Source organism: Heptranchias perlo, chromosome 7 (assembly GCF_035084215.1).
Source record: "Heptranchias perlo isolate sHepPer1 chromosome 7, sHepPer1.hap1, whole genome shotgun sequence".
Taxonomy (NCBI): domain Eukaryota; kingdom Metazoa; phylum Chordata; class Chondrichthyes; order Hexanchiformes; family Hexanchidae; genus Heptranchias; species Heptranchias perlo.
In genome coordinates this window covers 4,594,533-4,607,665 of record NC_090331.1, presented here as the reverse complement: position 1 = coordinate 4,607,665, position 13,133 = coordinate 4,594,533, and the positions used below count along the sequence as shown (strand labels likewise).

The 13,133-nt window shown below is 44.2% G+C and overlaps 1 protein-coding gene across 1 annotated transcript in view; it reads right to left on the bottom strand.

Moving 5' to 3' along the window:
* Window positions 1-9,125: 9,125 nt before the first annotated feature.
* Window positions 9,126-13,133, bottom strand: part of map3k2 (mitogen-activated protein kinase kinase kinase 2) — a 67,846-nt gene continuing 63,838 nt past the window's right edge. The window contains exon 17 of the mRNA XM_067986960.1: window positions 9,126-12,744. Coding sequence (XP_067843061.1) covers window positions 12,519-12,744 — 226 coding nt within the window. The 3' untranslated portion in view covers window positions 9,126-12,518. The remainder of the gene's footprint in view (window positions 12,745-13,133) is intronic.

The following is a 13,133-nucleotide window of genomic DNA, read 5'->3' as shown; positions in this document are numbered from 1 at the left end:
GGAGGTAACCGGTAACTTTACTGCTCTGAGGAGGAGAAATCCACACATCGATCAGCCGAAAGAAAGGTTTGTAATCTCACGGTGCTGCCATTGTACTTATTGCAAAGTACAAGAAAACAAGTTGGAAAATTTTATGAGGGTTCAGGAACGCTGAGACTGAAGTAAAACATTTGAATTCAGCACGTGGTGATGATGCAGCGTCTGTTCACAGAGTTGGCGAAGGGGCAGTGGTGAGGAGATCTGCAGCACTAAAAGGACAGGGCAGAAGGTTTCATAAACAAGATGTTTCCAATTGCTGGGGAGACCAGAACTAGGGGCCATAAATATACAGCTCCGCCATTCTGCTGGGCCATCCAGCACTCAACAGGCCTCAGTCAAGTACCACAACATGATCTGCAATATTTTTGGAAGGTTCTCTATTGCAATGGCCGTGGTCCCGCCGGACGACGTTCAGGAGAACACACTTGCGGGCGATCTTTGGAGATCACCCCACCCACAGGAGGGAAATCTTAGAGAAAACTTGTGTTCACTCACAGCTGGTTGGGAGGAGCAGGGGAAACAACCTCCCCCCGTCTATGGGAGTCAGCTGCCCTTGGCGAAAAATGAACTGCTGATTCGCTGGACAACTCCTGGAGTCTAGCAATTCCGCCTCTATTAAGATCCCGGAGGAAGACAACAATCTACTGCCCAGTGAAAATTTTAACCGGGAATACTGGAGCAGCGATGCTGTTATCCTGGGGGCCCCGTAAGGATTTTATGTCTGGAGTGTCACCAATGGAATCACCCTCCTGTAAATGGACATTATTTTAAAGATTCTAAGACTTTTAAGACTTTCAAACACTACATTCATTGTGTTTTACCGTTCGGTTTTGTATTTGTTATTTTAGAATTGCTTTGCATTTTACCGTTAATTTTGCTTTCTGGCTATTAAAGGATAGGTATATATTTTAATCTGTCATACTTCGAGAGGCTCCATCGCATGGTATATTCTGCTTATAGGCCCATATAACATTTGCCCCCGATCTGTGGTATGTCTCGTTGACGAGCAATGTGAAAACTCGAAATGGGCACTCATTAAATGGATTAGGTCCAAGAGTGTATTTTAAAATGGGAGTTAACATCCACAATCCAAACAAAAAACAATTAGAATACACCATTCCAAAGAAAAAAAGGCAAGAAATCCATTTGGTCTGATGAGGAAGAAAGACAAATCATAGAACTAGAAACTAAATACACAGACTGCTGGGACATTATTAAGAGAATAAGCAGCCAATTAATATCAAAAACTAACAGTCAGACTTCAGAGAAAAGCAAACAACTTGAAACCATAGCCAATAAGGAAAGGGCTTTATCAGCTCGCACGCCCCCAGTGATAAACGAACTAAATGAATCTTTAGACCAAAACCTAAGTCAAGAACAATCAAATCAAATAATTACAACAAACGAGGCCAAAGAAAGAGACCCCGCCAAAGGCGATAAAGAACAAAGGGATATAAACAACCTACTAATAGATGCAGAACAACTAACGCATGATGGGACAGAGTCAGATGAGAAAGCCCATGCCGTAGAACTTAGCAAAGTCATTACAGAAATAATGACTGGATCATATCAAAAGAAAACAATCCAACAATAAGAAACACAGGAGAATCAAAAAGATACGGCAGGAAGAAAGCCGAATAAAGAAGAACACAAATACTTTTCAACAAGGGCAGGAAAACATTAGCACGTCAAATAACGGGTGGACCAACAAAAGTTAAATGCCCCCTAACAGAAGAGGAATCAGAGACAAGCAACAGAGCAAAACTATCACATCCCAACAATAAAGCAGAAATCGGTAAATTTGCAAGTTGCTTCAGGATGGCAAACAATAACGATTTGAAGAGAGATATAAGTGAGGAAGAAATAAAACTGGCCCTGGATGAAATGAAAGTCGGAAGGTGCACCAGGCCCAGATGGAGCCTTAAGGAATGGGATGGAGGAGACTCCACGATAAAGCCCAGGCTCGTAACGCTCTATAGATGAAGACTGTGACCATTCCAGACATACTAAAAAATAGTAGAACAGTACTGATACCTAAATCCAAAGATAATGAACTCCTCAAAAACATGGGTAATTGGAGGCCGTCTCTTCACTAAAATAATCATCAAGAGACTAGCCGAGGCCATTAAACCCCAGACAAAAGGGATTTATTGTGGCTATCCCAGGATGTAACGAAAACATAGCCATCCTCCAAGACATCATGAAAGGGGCAAAGAGCAATAAGAAACAACTAGCAGTTGTATTCATGGACCTAACCAAAGCCTTCGATTCTGTAGGCCACAAAGTGATAACTAAAGGCTTAACGAGGATGGGTATAAATAAAAATTTCATAAAGCTCATTGATAATATGTACACAAACACTACAGTCGTCGTGGGGGGGGGGGACAAAAACAAGACTGACCCAATCAACATCAAAAGGGGTCAAACAAGGCGATCCCCTATCCCCATTATTATTTAATATAACCATGAGCCCACTTCTTTGCACGCTTGAGAGAGACGGCTCTGGAGTGCAGATGAAGGATAACAACCACTCCACCGCCCTAGCATTTGCAGACGTCATCGCAATAAGGAGCGATTCGCACTCTGGAATGACAAAAAATTTAAAGATACTAAAGTCATTCTGTGACAGAACGGGTTTAGAAATAAACATTAAAAAGACGGCCGGATTCCATATGTCAACTAAAGAGACCCTCCTATGCAACCAGGGGAGAAGGTGGCAGATGAACGGCAAAGAATAAGGCTTTATATCCCCCGGAAATATTGAAAAGTATCTCAGTGCACGAGTAGACCCACGGGCAAGTGCAACTGAAGATAAGTGGGTAAAGAAACTGGAGAAGTTAATGGCCTTAAAGAAGCAAAACTCAAACCTACACAAAGGATTGAGATTTTAAAAACCCATATGATACCAAGATTATATTACCACCTCACCCTCACAGAGGCGTCACAGAACACCCTTATCAACTTAGACAGATTAATCAAAAAGTCAGTAAAAGAAATACTACACCTTCCAAACGACATTGCTGACGGAGTTCTATATTCGAAAGAGAGAGACGGGGGATTGAGCCTTCCCAAACTAGAAATCCAAATTCCATCAGCAATAATACATAAACTCGAAGCCTTGAAGAACTCCAGTGACCGGGTAATAAAATCATCATTCACGTATAGAGGACAAGGCAACAAAGAAAACATCGAGAGACTGAAAAATCTGAAAGCCGTCAAGGAGGTAACCGAACACTTGGAATTGGTGAAGAAGTAGTCTACAAACAACAGCAGCAATGGAACGCAGATGGGAGACAACGGGATCGAAGTACTGGGACAGAGTATAATACCAGTAGAGCTGCAGAGGAATAACAACAAAGCAACAAACATATACGCTGGAGGAGTTTGGAGTTCCATAAATGGGCCAAACTACAATATCAAGGCTCGGGCATCAAGTATTATCAGAATGATAAAACATCAAACAACTGGATTAAAATAAGGGGTGGGATGAAACAATCGCAATTTATCAATGCTCCACTAACTAAACCCAACCTTTATCCGACGATACACATTGTCACTTGGCAGACCCGGGTCATTAAAAATTTGTAGAAATTGTGAACTTGCAAACGAAACCATCGCAAACATCGCCAGTAGGTGCCTCTCAGTTAAGGTGGCCAGAATAAAGAGGCACAATAAGATCCTGGGGAAGCTGATACACAAGTACCTACGGCTGGGCTTCCTACACAGAAACAAGACTCAAATCCACTGACGGTGCTCCATGGAAACCAGATGTTTTATTCCAAAAGGGGAAGAGGTGACAGTATTTGATGTCACAATTCGATATGCAGTCATTGACAAATCGTTAGAAAAGCACGAGAAATACAAAAAGCTGGAACCTGCCATCAGAAAGTTGCCAGACGGAGACATCATCAAATTCTATGGCTTCGTTTTCGGAGCCAGAGGCAAGTGGTTGGAACAAAACAACACTCTTATGAAATTCCTGAACATTGAACACTACGAAATCTTCGCGAGTCACACTTTAAGACTGACACTACAATTAATGCTGGAAACTTTACAGATTTTTAGATGCTTAAATTATCGAGTGACCAAATAGATTCTAGATAGTACAATTAGATTGACTAAAACTTGTTCTGTTTCTCTCTGTTGGTAATCGCTGTTGTTGTGACTCAGTACTTTATAGATAATGTTAATAGTTTGATAATATATTCTGTTCTTTTCTCCCTCCATAGGTAATCACTGTAATGATCACCATTAATAAAACTTACACAAACATTGCTGATGACATGGATATAAGGCATATACTGCCAATAACCTAACGACCAATAGTCCTAGCTTTATCTTTGCTGTGGGTAGATTCCAATGCTTGGTGAAGCTTTGAGACTCAATGATACGACCATCCCTTACCACGGGCCCCCCTAATTCCTCCCCAACCCCCAGCACCCGCTGCCCTCCCTTGGCCTGTGACGTGTCGTCGGATATGTCCACGTGAACAAGCCATGTAAATACTCAAAAGAGGGCACTCATTAAATGGAATGCCGATCCACAAGTCTATCTAGAATAGTCACTAGTAAGTCCAATAGAGAATTCAGGAGAAACTTCCTTACCCAAAGGGTGGTTAGAATGCAGAACTCGCTATCACAAGGAATAGTTGAGGCAAATAGCACAGATACATTTAGGGAAAGCTAGATAAGCAAGAGAGAGAAAGGGTGAGATGAAGTAGGGAGGGAGAAGGCTTGTGTGGAGCATAAACACTGGTACGGACCAGTTGGACCAAATGGCCTGTTTCTATGCTGTACATTCTATGTAATTCTATGTTTCAGGGACAGAGATTGAAGCCTCCAATCTTTGATGAGGGATTAACTTGTGTTGGACCTGATTTTTGAACTGCTTGATGGGCTACAGTACATGGGAGCTTTGCCTTACCTCTAACTGCTGCTGTATTTGATCTTGGGCTGAAACTGAACACAAAAGTAGCGGCAGAGTCGGTGGGGGTTCAGGGGGTCATGATTCTCTCTCTCTCTCTCTCCTCCCCCCCCCACCTCTGTTCACTTTGAGCTCATTTGGTAGATCACTGGTTTAGCTGCATGAGAGGGAGTCCATTACCTTTCTTTCCAGGCAGGCACTCAGTCACACTTATCGTTTATCTTTTGTTCCCCCCTCCCTCCTCTCCCAAAGGTGCCGACTCGGGCTGGTGTGCACTTCCTAAGATGTCAGAGGCCCTCCGGTACCTCAGGGGGAGTAGATGCGTGAGCCTCAGCAGTGAGTATCGAAGGGTTATTTGACATGAGAGGGAATCACAGCCAAGCCTGATCCTGTCCTCACCCGATATCCGGATACGCAGGAGTCACTGGGGAGTCTTCAGGAGTGGGAACCCAGACTTATTTTCCCCCCCACCGACCCCGCCAACCCCAGGGTACTGAGGCCAACTGTAGCACTCTTTAGAGCTGCTCCAGCTGATACAGAATTTCTACAGTACTCTATCTGATGCAACGTAACATAGCACAAGGTTAAAACATACAGTCCCTGAACACATGTACAACTGCACCACGCAGGTGTAGTAATCCACTCTGACTGTTTTAAAGTGATGTGGAGATGCCGGTGATGGACTGGGGTTGACAATTGTAAACAATTTTACAACACCAAGTTATAGTCCAGCAATTTTATTTGAAATTCACAAGCTTTCGGAGGCTTCCTCCTTCCTCAGGTGAACGTCTCCACAACATTCACCTAACGAAGGAGGAAGCCTCCGAAAGCTTGTGAATTTAAAATAAAATTGCTGGACTATAACTTGGTGTTGTAAAATTGTTTACAATTGGTAACAGCTTGTACTGCGAAGCATTAACAGATAGGTTAAGCTGTTAAGAATCAGACCCTGTCCCCGCTATCAGATACACAGAGCTGTAAATGTCTGAAAAACAAACCTGCAGTTCCCAGGGGTCCTTTCCTGAAATGCTTGAAGCCATCGGATCAAAGAGCAATTGTTAACCAGGTTAATTTGCAATTCTGTTAAAGCTACTATCACAGCTGGATTTCCTATTGTGAGCAGAATATATCGAATAAACATTCAACTTGAAATGCAAATGAAATCTGCATCTTGAGGAGTTGTGTGTCTGAACATGGGTTCACACTCACCCACAATTAGTACCATTAAATGCTATAAGCCATCAATAATTAGGCAAAAGGACTTCAATCATTTTAAATTTTCTTGACTTGCACCAATTTACTCAAAATCACTCTACAGAGACTGTATGGTACAGTGAGTTGGACACTGGCCTTACATCTCTGGACCCTGGGTCAGATTCAGCCCGGACTGATAGCACGACAGGTCCAACGTAGGCCAGGGGTCAAAGCAAAAATCTGCCCCAAATTCACATTAACTAACAAAATCCTTCAGGATGACTGGTGTGGGAAATGGAAAAATGTCACACTAGCGCAGTGGGACGTGCTCTTCTGGGGTTGGGACTGAGGTAGGGCAGTGTGGAGAGTGCTTTACTCTGTATCTAACCCGTGCTGTACCTGCCCTGGGAGTGTTTGATGGGACAGTGTAGAGGGAGCTTTACTCTGTATCTAACCCGTGCTGTACCTGCCCTGGGAGTGTTTGATGGGACAGTGTAGAGGGAGCTTTACTCTGTATCTAACCCGTGCTGTACCTGTCCTGGGAGTGTTTGATGGGACAGTGTAGAGGGAGCTTTACTCTGTATCTAACCCGTGCTGTACCTGCCCTGGGAGTGTTTGATAGGACAGTGTAGAGGGAGCTTTACTCTGTATCTAACCCGTGCTGTACCTGTCCTGGGAGTGTTTGATGGGACAGTGTAGAGGGAGCTTTACTCTGTATCTAGCCCGTGCTGTACCTGCCCTGGGAGTGTTTGATGGAACAGTGTGGAGAGTGCTTTACTCTGTATCTAACCCGTGCTGTACCTGTCCTGGGAGTGTTTGATGGGACAGTGTAGAGGGAGCTTTACTCTGTATCTAACCCGTGCTGTACCTGCCCTGGGAGTGTTTGATGGGACATTGTAGAGGGAGCTTTACTCTGTATCTAACCCGTGCTGTACCTGCCCTGGGAGTGCTTGATGGGAAAGTGTAGAGGGAGCTTTACTCTGTATCTAACCCGTGCTGTACCTGCCCTGGGAGTGTTTGATGGGACAGTGTAGAGGGAGCTTTACTCTGTATCTAACCCGTGCTGTACTTGATCTGGAAGTGCTCGATGCTGACACTCGGTAGCTGAAATGGAAAGCGTTCTACTCCCCAGCACTGATATCCCTCACCTCGATAAGCATATAATCCACAACAAAGACATTAAAAAATAACACTTGCACTAATTTCAGATTGGGTTTTTAATGCAACCCATTCTGATGTACGGAATTACCAATTCTTCAAAACTGACTCAGTGTTGTAAAGAATATAACAGTTCCTGGTGTGGAATTGATGAGGGACTGCCCACCATGACACATGGTTACCTTCTTTTATACAAACTCTATACTGAGTCATCATTTTTGTTAGAACCTCCCACCTGCAATTATAAAGTTTAAAACAAGTATCGGTACTTGATCATGAAGCCAGTGCTCAACGATAGATTTAATGAACAGAGTTAATACTCACTGCTTGACTTGGGGAGCAGGTGCCATTTCGATGGGTGGCGTTCCAAAAAGAACCCAGGAACAATGCAATCGGGTCCAGGGGATTTCACCAGCTTTGTAGTCAGGAACATAGAACATTGCTTGGCCTGTAGCAGCAGGAGGAGTCCAGCTGCAATGGGTATACTTATATTCACAAGGAACATTCAGCCCCTCAAGCCTGTTCCGCCATTAGATCATGGCTGATCTGTATCTTAACTCCATCTACCCACCTTGGTTCCATAATCCTTAATACTCTTACCCAACAAAAATCTATCAAACTTAGTTTAGAAATTTTCAATTGACCCCCAGCTTTTTGGGGGAGAGAGTTCCAGATTCCCACTCCCCTTTGTGTGAAGAAGTGCTTCCTGACATCACCCCTGAACGGCCTGGCTCTAATTTTAAGGTTGTGCCCCCTTGTTCTGGACTCCCCCGACCAGAGGAAATAGTTTCTCTCTATCTACCCTATCAAATCCTTTAATCATCTTAAATGCCTCAATTAGATCACAACGAACCTATCCCTCACCAACCGAAATAAACAGTAGCTGCAGTGGGTAATACTCTCGCTACTTATTAACTGCGGCCGTAACAAATCAAACACATCACATTTTTTATAGACAGCTTGTAACTGGCCAGATCTTGATTAACCTGGTCTCAGCAATGCAAAAGAGTCTATTACCTACTCTCTGAACCCTAAACATTGCCATACATCAGCTGGGATAGGGGACCACTGACTTGGGGAAAGACCAAAACAATCTTCAGGAAGGCTGGAGAAATTAAAGCCCCCGAAGACGCTGCCACACAAAGACCTAAGGTGGGGGGGGTAATTTTAACCTAACCCGGCGGGCAGGAATCCCACCGCATCAGGTGAAATGCTGATTTAACACCCCGTCCAATATTACTCTCCACTGACTACAATCGAGTGTAAAATCGGGCGGGGTGTAAAACCAGCACTGCACCCGATCCCGCCAGTTTCCCGACGGGCTGCTAAGGTTAAAATTGCCCCCTTACTGTTCCAAGACTTGAGTCAAGTACCATGGCTGCCATCTTGGGCTGTGCAACCAATTGCTTTGGTAATCAATATTAGAACAACTCATGGGAAAAATACCGATCAAATACTTCAGCAGATTAAAAGGGGCTGTATCAACTTTGGGGCAGTTTTTGGATAGGCTCTTCTAAAAAGTCTGTGGCCAAAATTGTTGGTGTCACGATAGACATCTCTCCAGTTTCATCAAGGTCAAAAATGTTCGTAGCAAAGACAATTACGTCGATATGGCACTGACTGGGTTATCAAGGACCCTTCTATAGACACGGTGACATATTTTAGATTTCTTACCTGGCATTGCTTAATTGGGCACATTCAAAGCATTATTTCTAACGGGCAGGGGGTAGGAGAAAGAGCGAAACAAAACAAAACTTCAGGTGAGGAGCACTCACTGAGTAAGTACTATGAATGTTACGTACATACCCTGGGGTTGTTCCAGGTACAAGCTTGTTTTAATAGTTCCAATTACAGGCTCAACTGAACAGTGAAGCAGACACATAAACCAAGGAGACTGATCCCTTCAGAGTACCTAACATTGCAGGATTACTACAGACCCCACAGGATTAACACTTGACAGTATGTACCATTGGAATTATTTTCCTTAACACAGAGCACACACAACACAATTTTGTTCAGGAACTATGGTTACAAGCAACCCTGGCTGTTAGTACCTAAATAAAGCTAATGACCCCCCCCCCCTCCACTCAGACATTCACTTTCTGTTCTGCTCAGGTTTAGAACTGTTTTAGCCTTCTGATACGAGGTCAGTGGGTTTCTCACGTGATTGGCTTACAACGGATGACGTGATGTCTACCAGATTTTGGCAAACTGACTGTTGAGAAGAAAAAGAGGAAGATCCCACTGAAACGTTAACCTGTCTTTCTCTTTCAGATACCGACAGACTGCTGTGTATTTACAGCGTTGATCAACTAATCCTGGATACATTCACTATGAGTTTGCACTCAACACCATTTGGCCACCCACAATGATCAACGTTTGACAAGATTCCCAGTTAGAGAGGGGAGAACAATCTACCTCTGTACTGTAAACCTATATAGTACCGTTATACTGTAACGCCAGAACTGCTGTCCTACTGCTCGCACTGAAATGACCAAGAGTTACACGGCCTGCCTGCACATCTAGAGCATTATATATGTTTGATCTTCCACATTCTTGTAATTTAGTCCAACCTTCACATCCACACGAATAGGTCCTCGTCCAAATGGATAGGGAGGGAAGTCTAAGAGGAGAGAAAGACACTGGATATGGGATATCAGAGGAGCTGCAGTGGCATTGGGGTGTCTCCCCCTCCCTGCTGTTGTTCACAGCAGCTCGTTCTGGGAATGTATCTCAGTTCTTTTGAGAGGCAGTGGCAACAAAGCCCGGTTGATACGTTGAGGAATATAATCAACAATAACGTGCATTTATATAGCGCCTTTAACATGGCAAAACGTCCCAAGGCGCTTCACAGGAACAATTTTCAAACAAAATTTGACACCGAGCCACATAAGGAGATATAAAGATAGGTTGGTCAAAGATGTAGGTTTTAAGGAGCATCTTAAAAGGAGAGAGAGAGGCAGAGAGATTGAGGGAGGGAATTCCAGAGCTTAGGGCTGAGGCAGCTGAAGGCACGGCCGCCAATGGTGGAGGTAATTAAAATAGAGGAGGCGCAAGAGGCCAGAATTGGAGGAGCGTAGAGATCTCGGAGGGTTGCAGGGCTGGAGGAGGTTACAGAGAAAGGGAGGGGCGAGGCCATTTGAAAACAAGGATGAGAATTTTAAATTCAAGGTGTTGCCAGACCGGGAACCAACGTAAGTGACGGGCGAACAGAACTTGGTGCAAGTTAGGTTACGGGCAGCAGAGATTTGGATGATCTCAAGTTTATGGAGCTCCAAGATAGGAAGGGAATTTTAGATGCAAAGATTGTACTGGATTTCAAGAATGGAAATACCACATCTAGAGTTGTTCATCTAATATTCTTCCTCATTTGTTCAACCTCCACATATTGATGCATTAAGCCAGAAAATTAGAGATGGGAAGCCCAATGACTGAATAGTGAGGCCCACCTGAGGCACTGCATTGCCAGACCCGTGTTGAGCTTGTGTTGTCAAATCAAGAACAATACTGTTTTGTAGAAGCACGTAAATGACTCTCTGCAGCTGCTTTGTACGCAATGTCAACCAAATCCCTTTGCATATTGACATTGGTCATAGAACAGTAGGGCTGCGTCTTAGCTGGTCATGATCCACTGGGAAAAGTTAAGAACTGCTCAGTGATGGGCATTTTGAAAAAGAAAAAAAAATTGTTCTCAGGATGTTGGCGAAGCTGGCAAGGCCGCACTTATTGTCCATCCCTAGCTGCCCTGAGGTGGTGGGGGGCCTTCTCCTTGAACCACTGTAGTCCTTGGGCTGATGGCCCTCCCACCAATGGAAGAGCGGCAACAAGCAGACAGCAGTGGAAGCCCCACAGAGGGAAGAGTGCGATGGCCAGATAGGTCCTGCAGCATCTAATGGCAGAGCTTGGTTCAGAGTGCTGGACTGACTTATTACCAAACAAAAACAAACACTTAGGTTGGCAAATGTCCTTGATTCCATCTACATAGAAAACCAAGGCTCTGTAAACATGAATAAAATGACAGCTGGTTTGGAATGAGGAAGCATGTGTTGTTGGTTAAAGTTTCGGCACTATAAATTCCTGAGATTAATTAAGCTCAGATAACGTCTTAAACACGAAGCTCTTGGGACTCGGGAGCATCATGCCAGCCTTGGCTGGGAGTAAGATCCCCAGTCTGCAGGCTCAAGTTGAGGGAATCAGCATCAGTTTGCTGCAATAGTTGCAATCTATACAATGACGCCCATTTTGGCAAGAGAACTGCTCTCAATGGCACTGGGCCTGAGACGGCGCTGCAGTGACCCATACATACCACTTGTTCGTAGACAAGCCTGATGTGAGTCTGCCCTGGTCATACGTCTCTTAACTCCCAGATATCCACTCAAAAGGATCCACGGCAAAGATATGCATAGTACACAACTAAATGTGTAATAAGACCAATAAGACGATTGCCAGATGTGGTGATGGCAGCAATTGCTACCAAAAACAGGAGAAAGAGAACTGACCAGAGATTCCAGGGCAGGTTCCACATTCAGTGAATGTGAGGGTGACAGACCAACCCGCAGTGGCCCCTGACTGATGCCAAATTCTTAACAGGACAGGGGCTCTCCCCACTCCTCCCCATCTGGATCATGGCCTATACTGGTTTATGTGGAAGTTGAAGAAGGAGGAATTGATAGTTACTCTGGGTTACACAATCCGATTGTACCTCTGTAATGATAATTCGGAGTTCTATGGGTCTGACAGCGCACTTAGAGCAGACCTGCAGGGTTTCCTGGCTTTAGATTATGAGCAAACACCATGTGGATATTCTGCAGCAGACCATTGCTGAAATGGTTTGCATAACAGTCTCTTATATAACATACTGTAAGTTCAACACATTTAGGGAGGCTCAGTCTCTGCTACTAACAGATGGTAAATGAATTCTTATTTCTAGGGGGACTAGGACTTGCCACACTGCATCTGACGATGAGTAATCAGGAATGGGTTATGTAATAAAGTGCTTTACCTTGAAGGACATCAGAGTACTGTGTGAATACACTGTAAAAAACCTTCTCATCATTCCCTTTGTGAGAATGCAAAAAAATCTCATTATAAATACAAATTTAAGTATAAATTACAACCTAGGAAACACCTAGAATCACCAAAATTATACATTGAAAAAGTGCAATCAGATAGAAAATAAATGCATCAGATGTTGAGGTTAGTCGCTAGTGATAGTGCACAAAGGTGTGGCGTAACAGTTCCTCTGCCGACGGCCTCTGCTTCGCCTCCACAAATATCTTTTTCATAAAGTCCCGACTGTGGTCTGACACGTGAGGGGGCAGCTGAGGATTCGTTGGCTGGGTGGCAATCTTGAATATGGCTGCCATGGCTTCATACTCAGCCCACGGGGGCTTCTCAGTGAGCATCTCCACAACTGTACAACCAACACTCCTGCAAACGGAAAGAGGCAAAACCAATGCAAACTGGGACCAGGGTTCTCAGATTACAAGTGATTACAAAATCCCATCACTCCCAGTAAAACCACTCACTGCGATATAAAAGAGATGGAAGTCCGAGACAGGTTAAAAGGGCTCAAAACAAGTAAATCCATCGAGTCCGTGTCAGCTCTCTGCAAGAGGAATCCAGCTAGTCCCACTTCCCCGCCCTACCCCCGTAGCCCTGCAATTTTTTTCCTTTCAAGTACTTATCCAGTTCCCTTTTGAAGGCCATGATTGAATCTGCCTCCACCGCCCCCTCGGGCAGTGCATTCCAGATCCTAACCACTCGCTGTGTAAAAAAGCTTTTCCTTATGTCACCTTTGGTTCTTTTGCCAATCACCT